The sequence below is a fragment of the Acinonyx jubatus genome, chromosome F2 (genome assembly GCF_027475565.1).
Source record: "Acinonyx jubatus isolate Ajub_Pintada_27869175 chromosome F2, VMU_Ajub_asm_v1.0, whole genome shotgun sequence".
Classification (NCBI taxonomy): Eukaryota; Metazoa; Chordata; class Mammalia; order Carnivora; family Felidae; genus Acinonyx; species Acinonyx jubatus.
The window spans coordinates 78,717,803-78,734,144 of NC_069394.1; the positions used below are offsets into that span (position 1 = coordinate 78,717,803).

Below are 16,342 nucleotides of genomic sequence, written 5' to 3' on the forward strand. Positions count from 1 at the left end.
ATGTGATTGACCCAGTACCATTATTAATAGCCAGCATTTATCAAAGACTCTTTGACAGCTCCAATAATAAGTTGTTTATACAATAGCTAACGTAGTATCAGCAATAACTGTACGAGGAGCATAGTATTATTGACATCTTAGTGTTAATAAAACTGAAGCCGAACAGCTTTTCACCTGCCAAGGGGTACAAGGGGCCGAGTTTCCAATCCTGTGCTATCTGAACACGCTTTTACCTAGGGCTGCACTGACACCCTTTGCGGTATCGGCAATAAAACCGGTATAAAAGTGTTTAGGTGTAGGCCAGATTACGTTACGTTGCTACATTCTAAAGCTAAACATCATTGCATTTTCATTAAGCCAAAAGTGAATTATTAAAGGTTAAGATATTAATTCAATTGTTGGCCTACCAATTTCTTGGATATTATTAAAGCAGAACTCGCAGGCACATGAACACAGATTCAGGAACCAAGGCAAAACGTGTAAGAACATCATTATCTTAAGAGTCTGTCATATAATGTTCATCCATGTGGTACAAGCTATTTCCCAAAGACATTCACTCCTTGTTTCTTATTTGTATAAACCTACTGATTCTTCCAAAATCACCAGGACTTTTTACACGAAGATGAGATTAAATTATAATGTTACTTATATAAATATTTTGGAAGATGAATAAAATAAAGATACTGAAATTTAACAGTAACAAATATGAAATGAAAACTTGGAACTTATGTGCCACAGGATGCATTTTTATGTCCAGAGGCCACCTTTATTTTCATTTAATTACAAACTGTACTGGGATGTTCAAATGAAGAAAACTACTCATAATTCACAAACAAGGAGGAAGAGAGAAAGGAAGAGAGAGACAGAAACCTATCTCAAGCAAATTTTCAATACCAATATTTACATGATATTTGTTTTATAATACTGTATATAAAAGTATATTAAATGAATCAGATTCTGACGATAAGATGGCTAAATGCATCAAGTTGACTTCACCAAAAATCTATATTCATAGCTTTAAGTCCAATTTGCATAGGAAAGCTACAACTATGCCAAATTATTCCTTCACGGTTGAAGTTTTCAAAAACCAGCTCAGAAAACAAACTTAATGGGCCTTGTAAGTTCAGTTTTGGGTGTAATTTTGTTTAATGCATGGGCATCTTCCGTGCTTATATCCACCCATTACCACTTCTTTAAAACCACTATCAATATTAAGAAATGTTTGGGGCACCTGGGTGGCTCGGTCAGTTAAGCGTCCCACTTCAGGTCATGATCTCACGGTTCCTGAGTTCGAGCCCCACGTCGGGCTCTGTGGGGATAGCTCGGAGCCTGGAGCCTGCTTCAGATCTGTGTCTCCCTCTCTCTCTGCCCCTCCCCTGCTCATGCTCTGTCTTTCTCTCTCTCTCTCTCTCTCTCTCAAAAATAAACATTTAAAAAATCTTTAAAAAGAAATGTTCAAGGCTATCTCATTCCCTCTAATTTAGACATAATTGTTCTCTATTTTCAGTTGCTATAAAAGAATATGTCAGGTGAAAACACCTTCAGTACAGAACATGAAAATTTATCTCATTAAGTTCAAAATTACGAATAGAACCAATTCACCAATAACCATTAATTTGAAACAGATATATAAATTGAGACTCACTAAAGTTTAATTCTATAATTTATAATCTTTTAATAAATATATATAATGAATATAATTAATGTTTTAATAACATAACACTTGATTTATTGTTTAATTTCTATTTATTTTATAATGAAAATTGAATTATAGTTAGAAAAAAATAGAAAATTATACTTTTCAGGGATAATTTGCAACATTTGAAAGATTTTTACACAATTATATAATATTACACAATATTTGAACATATATCACACATAAAATATTTTTTAATATGTCCTTTTGGATGACAGCTAAATGTCTATACCTGGATAAAACATGTAATAATAATTAAAGAAAATCAATTTTGTAAGTCACATGCTCTTTCATTAAAAGTTCCATTTTAAGGGCACCTGAGCATCTAACTCTTGATTTCAGCTCAGGTCATGATCTCAGGATCATGGGATAGAGCCCCATTTGGGGGCTAACAAAAGCTAACAAGGTGCTAATTTTTTTTTGAATGTTTATTCATTTTTGAGAGAGGAGAGAGGGAGAGAGTGGGGGAGGGGCAGAGAGAGAGAGGGAGAAGAATCTGAAGCAGGCTCCGGGCTCTAAGCTGTCATCACAGAGCCCAATGCAGGGCTCGAACTCAGGAACCATGAGATCATGACCTGAGCTGAAGTGGGATTCTCAACCAACTGAGCCACCCAGGCGTTTCAAAGCATTAAATATTTTACTTTTCACTTGCTATGTGCAAGTGAATGGTATAGTGAGACGGTGCAAAGAAATGCATTGCTCAGGACATTACCTTAGAGAATATGCAGCCCAGAACCAAAAAAAAAAAACAAAAACAAAAACAAAACAGTATTACATTACATCAAAACATCATAATGTTATCTCATTTCTAAACACCAGGGGACTTAAAATGAAATCTTGAATTGAGACCATTAGATAGATAATGTCCATGTAGTAGTTTGCAAGTGAAGTGTAATATTCTGGGAAAATGACAATTAGGGAAGCTTAAAAGTATCATTATGAATAACAAAAACGTCAACTCCTATTCGACCAACATATTTTAGTGCTCAAAATGGTCTTAGGTGTTGATACTTGAAATAAAATAATGTAGAAGGTTTTTCATCTCTCCGTTTTTGATATTAAACTATGTATTGAATTGAGATTCTATATAGCTAACTTATTTAAACAATATTCTTCAGTTACATTAATATTTTAAGAGACGTGCAGATCAGCAGAGCTGTTAGAAAGGGTCAACTGAGCAATTAAACAAGTGAAATTTGAGTCTTCTCCCTGTCCTTTTCCCCTGATTGTCATGTCATACTAGTGCAAACTGGTATGTTCAATATAGAAGGTTATAGTCAGAAATAAAGGAAATTAATACATGTTACAGATCAGCTCAACCTGTTGCAAAAATATGCAACCAAGTCTCCTAATATAGACAAGCATTCCAGGAGAGTCAGTGCCATATTCTCATCATTAGAGATTTGTTTTCGAAATTAAGTGTCGGTGTGTCTATTTAGGTCCTGGCTCTATGGGCCCATTTGCATGTGGCGAGCACATCACAATTGCTCAGTTTTGACCTTGGTTTCTGTCAGACCTCAGCCACAGGACCTGTATTTGGGAGCCTCTTCGATCTCATGGTCCCATGAATTGTAGGGGCTGAAGGCTCTTTGAAGTTTGATCTAGATATAACTTCACACTTAAGAAATACAGCTTAATAAATATCTGCTGAATACTTGTGATGTACAAAAGGCACTGTATCCAGTTGGTAAATGAATAAAATAATCCCAAGCAACCTGTAAGTTAGTGTGGGGAATGGCAAGCATACGTCGCCCCAATGCAAGATAGAGGGTGAGCAGACCTAGGAAAACAGACAAGCACACACACAGAAAAGTGATATTGCTGTGCACGTGTGGGACGGGTTTGAACGGGACTGTTGTGGGAATAGTGGTAATGAGCAGAACGGGCTGGAAATCAGGAAAATCTTCATGATGACGTGACCTCTGAAAACATGTCTCAAATTCCCTGTGTGGTTTTGAAGGGTAGAGATGAAGGAAATTATTTCTAGAAAGAAAGAGCATTGGGAGTGAATGAAACCATTCAGGCTAATGGTCACGATGGGAGAAGAGGAGGTGGCTTTGTCAAAAATTAAGAAAAGTCACAGCATTTTCTATCTGAGATTTAAACTCTAGGGGAGCAGTCATTCATTGTTGGGAGGCACAGGTCCTAAAATTTCCCAGGCTCTCACCTGTATCCGTTCCACTTCCAGAAAGGTTGCTGTTTGGAAGGCTCGTTCCCACTGGGCGAGGTCAGAGTCCAACTCCACGGAGAAGTAGAGGTCTTCTCCAGACTCAGACTGCACAGTGAAGCAGTGTTTCCGCTGGTCCAGCAGGTCACTGTCCTGATGGAAACCTGGAGTTACACAGGCTGGCATACATCAATCCATATTGCTGACATGGCCATACCTCGAATCAATGTTGACTGATGCACGGTGGAGACGCCAAGGTCATACGGATGACACTACATCTTCCTTAAAAATGGTCATAGCAGGGGCGCCTGGGTGGCTCAGTCGGTTAAGCGTCCGACCTCGGCTCAGGTCATGATCGCGCAGTCTGAGAGTTCGAGCCCCACATCGGGCTCTGTGCTGACGGCTCAGAGCCTGGAGCTTGCTTCAGATTCTGTGTCTCCCTCTCTCTGCCCCTCCCCTACTCATGCTCTGTCTCTCTCTCCCTCGCTGTCAAAAATAAATAAACTTTAAAAATGGTCATAGCAGCCTAAACTCCACACCTCAAAGTCCACAACTAATGTATTTCTCCTCGTTATCAACACTGAAGCATCGCATGAAACAGAAGTGAGGATGGCTGGCTTCTATGCTTACCAGCAACATAACTCGCAAAGCATTTAACACGAGTTCAGTTTAGACGGTACGAAGTGATGACACAAAACCCTCTTTTCTTTTTCCCTAACAGAGCTGTCGAGACGATGAAGTTAATGCTTATCGGTAGGTTTGCAAATTTTAGAAAGGTTAGCAAGCAGGACGTTTTCTGTTGAGTTGATTTCTTTAGCCCTTAAAGCCACATGACCATATCTACACGAGAAATGGAAACAATGAGTCTAGGTTGTCTAAAAAAAAAAATGGATCGCTTTTAAAAAATACATATTTACCTTACTTATGTAACTATATTTTATTAAGTCAAGAAGACTGTGACGTGGCAATTTCTTGGTCTTGTTAGGCGTTTTCAACTGTGTTCACCTATCTATGTGTATGTCAGTTTCAGAGATATTAAAAGAAAATGCGGCTAAGAATTGATGAAATAGGGTAATCCCAAGCAATATGTCAGATATGGCCTCTGAATTACATGTGGAGTGTGCTGAAAATGGCCAAAGCGTAGTCACTGGGGTCTTTCACCATTTCTTATACATAACTACATAAAGGTATCATTAAACACTCACAAATGTTAGAAGGAATTCTCTGCTCTGGCAAGTGTTTTCAAACTAATAACTATCTTATCAATAAACTTAGTTTTCTTTGTTTTCCTATTTGGATGCTTAAAATATGAGAGGAGAGTGAATGAACAGCACTTGCTTCTGGTTGTAGAATTCAGCTTTGATAACTGCTGCCAGGAGATGCTCAGGAGCTCAAAGAAAGTTACATTCTCTTTATATTTACTGATTTTCTTATACTATCTTAAGGTGAAAAAAATGAAAACATATCTTCAAAAGCATAGTCCAGTGATAAGCTATTGTAAGGTACTTTTTTTTCCCCCATCATTCGGCGCTTACAATGTCTACTGGAGTGACAAAGACAGATATTAAGTAAATTACTCTACAAGTAAATAGGTCGGGACGGATCCTTGTAAGTGCTGTTATGGAGATTAGGAATGCAGTTCACACCAAAGTGGATTGGTGAGTCAGGAAAATATCCTCTAGGATGTACATTTTAAGCAGTGGCTGAAAGACACGTGGAACATTGAAGGTTGATGGGCAGGAAGAGGCCTTTAACCAAGGTATTGGCAAGGTATTGGCAAGGTATTGGTGTTGGCACAGGCATTGAAGCAACAGCTCCAACGGCATTCCAGAAATCCAGACAGCAGGTGAAAGAGAGGTCGAGAGCCATTGCTGAGACAGGTCATGAATTCTGGACTTTAACGTAAGTGTAATGACAAGCTACCATGTTTAAAAAAAAATAGCAAATCCTTTATTTATCTCGTAAATATTTCAACTTCTATATTACTTATTTCATTGGCAACATTGGCACAAAAACTGTAACCAAATACGGCAGGATTTCTGGAAACCTTGCTAATTTTATGGCTTATTCAAGAGGTCTTAACTTTCTTTGTTATGTAAAATTGTAACCTAAAATAATCAGTGTCATTAAGAGCCAGAAAACTGTTGACATTTTTCCTTCTCCTACGTTGCCATGAAATCTTAAAATAACCTTCATTTAAGATTTTTCCGTTTTCTTGGCAGCTTAACTACTTTACTCTTTGAAAACTTGGTTTAGCATCTCCTGTTAAATTGACCCAGCACTAGAGCTCTCAAAGACAGAGGGTTCTCTGTTCGACTCTGCAAATAGAAGTTCAACATCTGGGAACAGTTGCGGTCATTGGTTATTGCTATTTATAAGGCACTCCTCACATGGTGACTTACACTACAGCCCCTGCGGGCACCCAGGCACTCAGGTCACAGTTTCCTGAGGGAGACAAATATATAAAAATAATAAAAAGCATCATGACAGTGCTATCTAACGTGCTTAAGGAACTGGAATGGGAGCAATAAATCATTCTCGAAAGTGGGAAGGAGAAAGTTTTGTTCCGGGAAGAATGTCTCATCATCAAGGACTTAGAGATCCATGCAAGGGCAATCCGTTGCAAGCCTGAATGGTCTCGGGTCCTCCTGCTAAGACATTCGTTCAAATGACCGCCTGCGCTGTGAGAACCCCCCTGGAAGGTCTGAGGTAAGCAAGAGGCGGAATCCGCTGCTTTCGATAGAGAAGAGCAAGAGAGGCAGAAGATGGAAAAAGGAACATGCGCGTATAAATCTTAGCATTGTTTCTGACATAGGGTAGTTCTGAATTAACATTAGAAATTTCTATTACTAGTGCTGATACTCAATAAAGTAAATATATACGCTGTTCCTTAATTTCTACTTCTTTAATTTGCTCTCTGTACGCTCTCTGTTTATCTTTGGTCAGGGTGAGTTTGGCCCCAGTAGAAACAATAGCCTCCATGATACTTCTTGCTCATTGGAAAGTGTCACTTAACGAATGGTAATAAAATAATTGGGGCGCCTGGGTGGCGCAGTCGGTTAAGCGTCCGACTTCAGCCAGGTCACGATCTCGCGGTCCGTGAGTTCGAGGCCCACGTCGGGCTCTGGGCTGACGGCTCAGAGCCTGGAGCCTGCTTCCGATTCTGTGTCTCCCTCTCTCTCTGCCCCTCCCCCGTTCATGCTCTGTCTCTCTCTGTCCCAAAAATAAATAAACGTTGAAAAAAAAATTTTTTTAAATAATAGCTACACAAATCACGGACGCTATTTTGGTGCATTGGTCTCATTTACGACTTCTCTGGAAGTATCCCCTCATTTTTTAGATTTATTCCAAGTCTTCTGGACACTTTCTGCTCACTAATCACCAAACGCTGTCCTTCTTACGGTTTGTCTCAGGTTCACAAAACAATATTACACAGAAACAACACATTACAGATATGTTTGCTATTAACGTAGATGCTTTTCTAAGACGTTCAGAGGTCAGTGGTATAACCAAAGTGGTTTTTTTACTAAAAAGAAAAACAAACTATGTGTTTAGAATAATAATTATTAAGATGGTAGACATAACCATAAACTTTCTATTGTATTTTTTAAAAATTTTTTAATGTGTATTTATTTTTGAGAAAGAGAGTAAGTCACGGTGTAAGCAGGGAAGGGCAGAGAGAGAGGGAGACACAGAATCTGAAACAGGCTCCAGGCCCTGAGCCATCAGCCCAGAGCCTGACGCGGGGCTCGAACTCACGGACCGCGAGATCGTGACCTGGCTGAAGTCGGACGCTCAACCGACTGCGCCACCCAGGCGCCCCAAAAATGTAATTTTTAATGAAACAAGAAGAGCAGGCCCAGAAAGGGTTCTTCAGCTACAAATAATAATTTCTAATTTTTTGTGACTATTCTAATATCTAAAAGTGAGAACGAAAAACATACCTTCGGAATTAAATTTTGCCAATTGATTTTGAATTAGACTTTCAAGAATGATTGATTCCCTAAAGGCACTTATTAAATCTACATAATAAAATTTACATAACAACTATCTAAATCTGATAGTTTTAATAACATTACAATACTATTTTCATTTTTTTAAGCTTATTTATTAGAGAGAGAGAGAGAGAGAGAGAGAGAGAGAGAGAGAGAGGAAGTGCTCGGACTGGGGAGGGGCAGAGGGAGAGAGGATTCTAGGCAGGCTCCATGCTGTCAGCATAGAGCCCGATGCAGGACTTGATCTCACTAACCCGTGAAACCTGAGCTGGACAGTTAAGAGTTGGACACTTAACCAACTGAGCCACCCAGACGCCCCAACACCATTTTCATTTTTATGACAGTATTATTCTTAACATTGCTGTGCAGTGAAAATTTTTATATAAATCAAAATATTGTTAGGAATATTTTCCTTTATTGGATTTTGTAAAAGAGGAAGTTGGAAACTTCACTCTCAATATTGTAATTCTGATTCTATATATTCCAGAACAAAAATGACATTTGTGTATTATTTAGTCAATATGACCAATATGGAAAAATAACTTTGTTTTAAGTTATAGTAACAATAATTACATAACTTTCATTTTCTTTATGTAGGAATACATCAGAAGTAAGTGAAGGTCATATACATGAATTTAAATATTTCCATTTTTTATGGCTATGTCAGATACCAAATATAAAAACTTACTTTTCTATTAAAATATCACCTAATGTCTGTCAGAGTAATTATTTTGAACACCACCTATCCTTTTATTATTACTTATATATTCACAGGTAAATCTCATGATCTGAAAAAGTACTAAAGTTGAACTTCTGAAAAAAGTAATTGAAGTTAGTATTTACAATTATTAGCTTTAAAATGATTTAAAATAAAACTCAAGATGTTTTAGACACCAAAAATCAAACCAAGTGAACATTCTCTCTCTCTCTATGTATATATGTATAGGTATATGTATATATATATATATATATATATATATATATATATGTGTGTGTGTGTGTATGTGTGTGTGTGTGTGTGTGTATATACCAATTCATTTTTTTAATTTTAGTTGCATTATCTGGCAAAAGAAGGAATAAAACTTTAAATTTCCTTACTCTTCTTAGGCAATTGGAATTGCTGATATAAATGGACATAATAACAAATTTCAGGAAAAAAACCCCACAATGCATAGTCTTCGTGTACTCTCTAAATTAATCTGTATAATAATCCATCAAAATAGGCTTCCATCCTTATTCCCCTGAGGAAGGAGCTAGGTCTTAGACATACTGGTCACTCCCCCCAGTTTTAACCTGTTTGGACTTAGGGATTATGATTTCATCAGTTTGGGAGTTAGCTCAAATATGAATGTCAATTTTACCACTTCTTTTCACCTCCCTGAGAATCAGCTCAGGCATTCTAAAAAGATGATAATACCTGCTTCAAGGTTCCTGTAAAGATTAAATGAGTTGATACATGTGTATCGCTTAGGAAAGTAATGGGCACATATTATATTAAGTACTCCATAATATCATTAATATCACATAATATCACTAATAATCACAATATTAGCCATCACTAATGTTAACTATTACTAAAAATCTGGAATAGATCAGACCCAGATCTTATGTACACTCTAGTATACATACACTCACATGTACACACACACACACACACACACACACACACACGCACACATATTTCTCTGTAATACAGTGTAATATTGCTATGACACAAGGTGAGATATATAAGTAGAGTCAGGAAGGCTTCGTTTTCTAACAAAATTTACTATCATATTCATACTGAGAGGGAAACATGTTTGCCAGAATTGTTTATTATATAGGCAAATGTGAGTCACCGTTCTCTAGATATGTGTGTGTGCTGTATGTATATGTGCCCATACAGGTGTGTGAATTCTGATCCAGTTTAAAACAGCTTCCTAAACGTTAATTAACCCTGATCCTTATAGATATTCATTTATTGTTCCTGTTAATAATATTTGCCATTTGAAATATATTACAGATGTTATCAAATCATTTTATACACATTATTCCATTATTCCTCTTATATTTAGGAAAATTAAGGCTGGGAAAGGTCAAATAACTTAAGCAAGTATACATAGGAAAATCCAGAGATTCTGAAACCATACCCCATGGGGTTAATGAGGTGGAAACCAGCAGAAAGTTTAAAGCTGGTTTCTCAGAGAATTGTTTCCCCCTCATCAGCTATTGTGTCTTTTCAGACCCCCACTAGCAAACCCACTAGCTGTCTCTGCAGAAGCCTGGACTCAAGGCTAACTGATGTGGTTCCAGCCTATGCACAAAAAACACCGTACCGAAGACTCCATCCCCCTTATACCCTCTCTGGGAGCAAGCGCATAGCCCTCTCCTTGTCCGAAGACAACCTCCTGATGTCAAGGGCTGGAGTTTGCCTTGTTCTGATGTTAAGTGTCTATCCCAAAGTGAATGAGGGTGTATGTTACACATATGTGTGTTCAATGCACATGTTCCATCTTTCTCATGAATAATCATGTTTCCCCACCCTTTTCATCAATATGCATGTAATCTCTTACCCTGAATTTCCTCTTTAAATAGCTCTTCCCCTCCTAGCCTGGAACATGGGAGACAATCTTTAGACATCAGTCTGCCTTCTCCCCAGGCCTCTTGAGTTAAACAATCTTTCCTTTCCAACCAACACTTGACTTTCAAATATTGGCTTTCAAGCAGCAAGCAATTGAACTTGGGTTGGTAACAATTCTAGGGCATAGAGGTAAAATATGTTTTTAAAAAATACACTCACTATTCACAATCTTTTTCTGATTATTGGCCTTAGAATACGTGTTCTAAGATTAGGATTCTTAGGTTCAGAAATATGTGTGGGGGAAGGAGTAGCTTAAATAAGGTAGGTGTTGGACACATTAACCCAGACCACCATGACCCCAGCAGAGTGCAGTCTCAAAGGACAAAATTCTCCCTAGCAGCATCCCTACTCAGCACTGGAATTAACCTGATTCAGATGCAAACACATTAACTGTTCTCTTGGAGCAAAACCAAGGTTGTTTTTCTCCAAGGCTCTTTTATCAGGGATACATTGACCCCAGCAACTTCCTGTTCTGCGACCTGCCCCTCAGTCCCAGCATTTATAAGCATCCTCCTGTTTAAATCTATCCACACTGCAGGACTTAATCTCATTCTTTGGCTTAATATGTAGGAGATTTAGCTTTCTAAAGGAAATTTAGGGAAGCAGAGCCCTATTTGAAGAAAAAAAAAGGGAGAGCTCCAGGAAACACAATTAGCCCATGTAGAAAAAAAATGCTGTGCACCTTCAAAGAGAAAATGGGTTTTTCTATGATAATGTTTTTAATTTTTTTAATGTTTATTTATTTTTGAGAGGGAGAGAGTATGAGCAGGGGAAGGGAGATACAGAATCTGAAGCAGTCTCCGGGCTCCGAGCTGTCAGCACAAGCCTGACACGGGGCTTGAACCCTCAAGCCGTGAGATCATGACCTGAACAGAAGTCAGATGCCTAACTGACTGAGCCACCCAGGCGTCCCTATGATAATATTTTTAAAAAGCGGATGGTATGTAAACAATGTATAATTATCAAAGGAAACTTTTAATCCTTGTATTTGATTTGCATACTTGATTTCTTATTTAATATACCTGAAACAGTTTTCATTACCATTTTGATTGATATCAGCATTTTCCCTAAGACTGCTATTGAAATACGTAGAAAACTTACTACCATACATTACAATGACTAGAACCAGAAAAACAAACAAGCAAGAGACACACAACGCAATGTAGTTAATTCCTTATAATATTATTAAAAGAGATGGCTTTCCAAATTACCTGTTGAGATTAATGTTTTAATTAATAGTTATAAGATTCATCTTCCAGATTTCGATTCTAATATTCCACTTCTGAGGACAACTGCACCACACTAAAAAGAGCCATGCTTAGAAATCCATGCTTCCATTGGAAGAGTATATGGTTTTCTGGAGAAAGTGCTTTTTTTGGGGGGGGGATGTATTACTTGTTACTGTAAATGTGGACATCCTAGGGTCCTAAACAGTAGGAATTGTGGCTGGTCATTTGGTCTCGCCTTCAAAAAATAATCCAAACCATCCCACTTTGAAATATCTTCAAAGAATGAGATTCTGATTCTTGACCTTTAATACTTGGGATGTAGAGATCCTCTCTCAATCTCCTAGTATTCCTTTTTTCCACACGGAATCCTTCACACCGCAATTTATACTAATTTTTTCTTCATCTTTCTTCAGACATGATCCAAATCAGGCCGTCCCGACTTTTTAAAAAGTAACCTTTATATCCTTGAGGACAATCGTCAAGTCGCCTCTCAGCTTTTCCTTTTTGAAACCAAGTGATGCAAATTATTTTACCTTTCCTTATATGTGCTATGTCTTAGCTATTTGATTATCGGAGTATCTCTCCACTGCAACCTCTCCAACTCTTTCGTAATCCCGCAAGTAGTAAAAGCCATCAAGTAGCCAGAATGGACTCAGACAGATCTGACCAACATGAGATACAAAGGGAACTACCTGTTCACCTAAAATGACATTTCTGTGTATATGGGCTAGTATGCTGTATTACTGCCATGACTGGGGAGATGTAAAAAAGTGCAGATCATTGTGGGAAATGGTACCTGCCTAGCAAACCTCTCCTAAAATGTGTTCAATTAATCCTGCTTATTGTGTCAGATGAAGGGGACGTTTGGAGGCCAAACTCCTCAATTAATACTCACGAGTATAGATAATAGAATCTTACTCCTAGCTTCTGTGCTCTTTTCTAACGAGCAGCTCAAGATCAAACAGCGTTCTATTTCCATCTCAGTCCCGTTAGATGCTTTTTTTTAAAAATTTCTATTGCGTTTTCTTTTCAACGACACAAATAACTTTCAACTTTCTGAAAAGAGTTCCATATTGTACATACCCACTGCTGTCTCAGAACACATTTTACCCATGGCCTACACCAATGTCCATAGTAGATATTCATCTGCCTTGCAACCAAAACAATATTGCATGCCCGCTATGTGCCAGGCACTGTCCCAATGTGGAGACATTCCTCTGAGCAAAACAGGTGACCTCTCTGCCTCATGGAAATTTGTTTTGAGTGTGGATGAGACAAATTCTACAGCAAACAAGAAAATGCTTAACCATAACGTGCGAGATGCTGATAAAGCCTATTAAAAGCATTTGGCAATGGGAACCACAGGGGGCATTGTCATTTATACAGAATCATTTACACTTGATCTTAGCCAAAAGGCCGAGAAGCGATATATGCAGAATTATTTAAAAAAAGAGCTCTTTAAGGAGGTGACATTTGAAGAGAGGCATAAAGTAAAAGAGCACACTATTTAAGATATTCGGATAGGATGGCAACTAGTTCAAAAAACTTGAGGCTGATGTGTGCCCAAACATCACGGTAGCCTTGGAGGGAGTTAGTGGCAGGTAGCAGGAGACTAGGGCAGACAGGTGGGAAGTCTGAAGGAAGTACGCGGGAGATCTTACAGTGCCCTGGAGTCGTCGTGGAAACTTTGGATTTTACTATGAGCCAAGTTGAAAGCTAACAAGGGGCAAGGTGTTAAGTTTGGAAAACAGGCAAAAAAAAAAAAAAAGATAAGTTTAACATAGGTGAGACATGAGAGTGACCAGGGTTGTAACAGCCATTTAGGGTATATTTTGTTCATCAGATAAGGCTATGACAGAAAGAGCCTTCAGGCTGATGCCAAGTTCTTGAAAGTGAGCAACTAGAATGCCAAAGTTAGCATGGCCATTCGCTGAGGTGGGCACTTGGAGAGTGGGAGAAGATGAGTTCGAGATGTCCATCAGACATCCATGTGGAGGCATCTCAAAGGCAGTACATGCCCTCATTTGGGGCATTTAGAGGGAGCTCTCAGCAACTTCATGATTATTGGTATACATATGAGATTTAAAGCAATGAAATTGGCCATTCGTTGGGAATATCTAAGAAATGAGAGTCCATGAAGAACTATTAGCATTACTGGATCATTCTGAGTAATGTTTGGTCCTTTCTCATTATTGGACATAAGAGCGCAAACATCGAAACATATTCTAAGAATAGATTTCCTTTCACATATATAAAAAGAGCATTATTGTCATTTTGACACATCTCTGTCAAATAGAAAACAGGATATATATGATATATATATATATAAGTATATATATAAGTATATATATCAATGCATAATTTAAACTATATAAAATACTGCATATGTATATAGATGTATATACATATAAACGCATGCTAATGAAATGTTTTAATATACATAACATTGTTGGAAAACAGATGTTATGAAAGCAATTGAGCATGGCATAACTCAGAGCCATCATTTATATGTGGAATTAAACATTTCTCTCTCTCCTATGGTATGTAATTCTTTTCTATCCCTGTCATTTAAAAGATCATATAACTTGTAATATTCATGGTATCAGTCTGTGTTTGTATGTCAATAAAATACAACCATATAACCTTCATAACTTGATTTTATGTAAATATAAAGCATGCAAGTATTTTTTGGTCCAAAATGATTTTTATTTCTGCGGATTGGTCAGACTCTTAGTTAATGCCTATAATTTTTCTATTATACAGAATTTATTGTATTAGCTCTCAAATTATCAGATCAGTTAATACATATATTCTGTGTTAATTTATTTTACGTTTAGATGGTTATGACTTTTGTTCATTTGAAAGCCTTTCCCCAGAGAAACAGAAGTATAGGGAAGGAGACACAGCAAAGAAAATTATGTTTGAATATTTGTTAAATTCTCACTTTTTGTGCTTGTACATGCTGTGTTTAGGATCATTCTGAAGGAATTTCACTGCAAAGAGGAAGGCTGTACCCTCTGCAGGGTCAGTGCAGTCATTTACTGTCCTGAAACTAAACTGGGCTGGAGTGTGAGCTCATACCTGCTCTGTGCTCACCATGAGTCCCATTTCTATTCTGGAGCCCAATGCTTCCATGTCACCAGGACCCTAGGATGCTGCCCTTGAGGACCATAGGTCACACTGGAGCCTGAAGACAAAAGAGAGCATGGCTGGGAAGGATGGACAGACTGACTGCTGTCTCTCTGATCACATTGCCCTCCCACATTTTGGTGTGTGAAAGCTTAAATTGTTTCCAAGAAGAAAGGGACAATACGTAACAAGGACAACGCTTCTTCATCCAATGAGAAAAAGTGAATTTATTATTTTTAGTGATTTAATGATATTCAAATAATTTTACACTCAGTATATTGGCCAACTACAGTTTCATCCACCTTTTATCCCTCAGTCAAGAAGCTGAAGTCTATAAAGAGATACACCCTGGAGATATTGTCGGGTTCAGTTCTTGGCCACTGCAGTAGAGTGAGTATCACAATAAAGAAAGTCAATGACTGTTTTGGTTTCCCAGGGCATAATAAAGTTGAGTTTACACTTATAGCATAGTCTATCAAGTGTGAAATAGAAGTATGTCTAAAAAAATGGACATGCCTTAATAAAAAGACTTCACTGCTGAAACATGCTAGCCATCATCTGAGCTTTCACTGTGGAGGGTCCCACCTCAATGTTGATGGTTGCTAACTGATCAGAGCAGTGGTTGCTTAAGGATGGGGTGGCTGTAGCAAGTTCTTAAAATAAGATAGCAATAAAGTTTACCATGTTGATAGACTTTTTTCTTCGTGAACAATTTCTCTGTAGCATGTGATGCTATTTAATAGCATTTTACCCACAGTAGAACTTCTTTCAAAATGGGAGTCAGTCCTCTCAAACTCTGCTGCTACTTTATCAGTTAAGTTTATGTAATCTTCTAAATCCTTTGTTGTCATTTCAACTATCTTCAAAACATCTTCACCGGGAGTAGTTTCCAAGTCAAGAAACCACTTTCTTTGCTCATCCATTCAAGTTTTATCATGAGATTGTAGCAATTCAGTCATGTCTTCAGGCTCCACTTCGAATTCTAGTTCTCTTGTTTCCACCACATCTGCAGTTTCTTCCTCGGATGAAGTCTTGAACCCCCTCAAAGTCATCCATGAATGTAGAATCAACTTCTTCCAAACTCCTGTTAATGTTGATACTTTGGTCTCTTCCCGTGAATTACAAATGTTCTTAATAGCATCCAGGATGGTGAATCCTTTCCAGAAGGTTTTCAATTTACTTTGCCCAGATCTATCAGAGGAACCACTATGTATGGCAGCTATACTGTTACTAAATGTATTTCTTAAATAGTAAGCCTTGAAAGTTGAAATTACTCCTTGGTCAATGGGCTGCAGAATGAATGATATGTTAGCAAGCATGAAAGCAATATTATAATAGTAACATCAGAGATCACTGATCAAAGGTCACCATAACAAATATAATAATAATGAAAAGTTTGAAATACTGTGAGAATTATCAAAACGTGGCGCAGAGACATGAAAGGAGCAAATGCTGTTGGAAAAATGGCACCACTAGACTTGCCCAGTGCAAGCTTGCCACACTTTC

The 16,342-nt window shown here is 37.9% G+C and overlaps 1 protein-coding gene across 3 annotated transcripts in view; it reads right to left on the minus strand.

The window, feature by feature from the left end:
* Window positions 1–16,342, minus strand: part of SNTG1 (syntrophin gamma 1) — an 886,518-nt gene that overhangs the window by 55,006 nt on the left and 815,170 nt on the right. For all 3 annotated transcript variants that reach the window (XM_027042820.2, XM_027042821.2, XM_053208542.1), the window contains one exon: window positions 3,864–4,016. In XM_027042820.2, coding sequence (XP_026898621.1) covers window positions 3,864–4,016 — 153 coding nt within the window. The remainder of the gene's footprint in view (window positions 1–3,863; window positions 4,017–16,342) is intronic.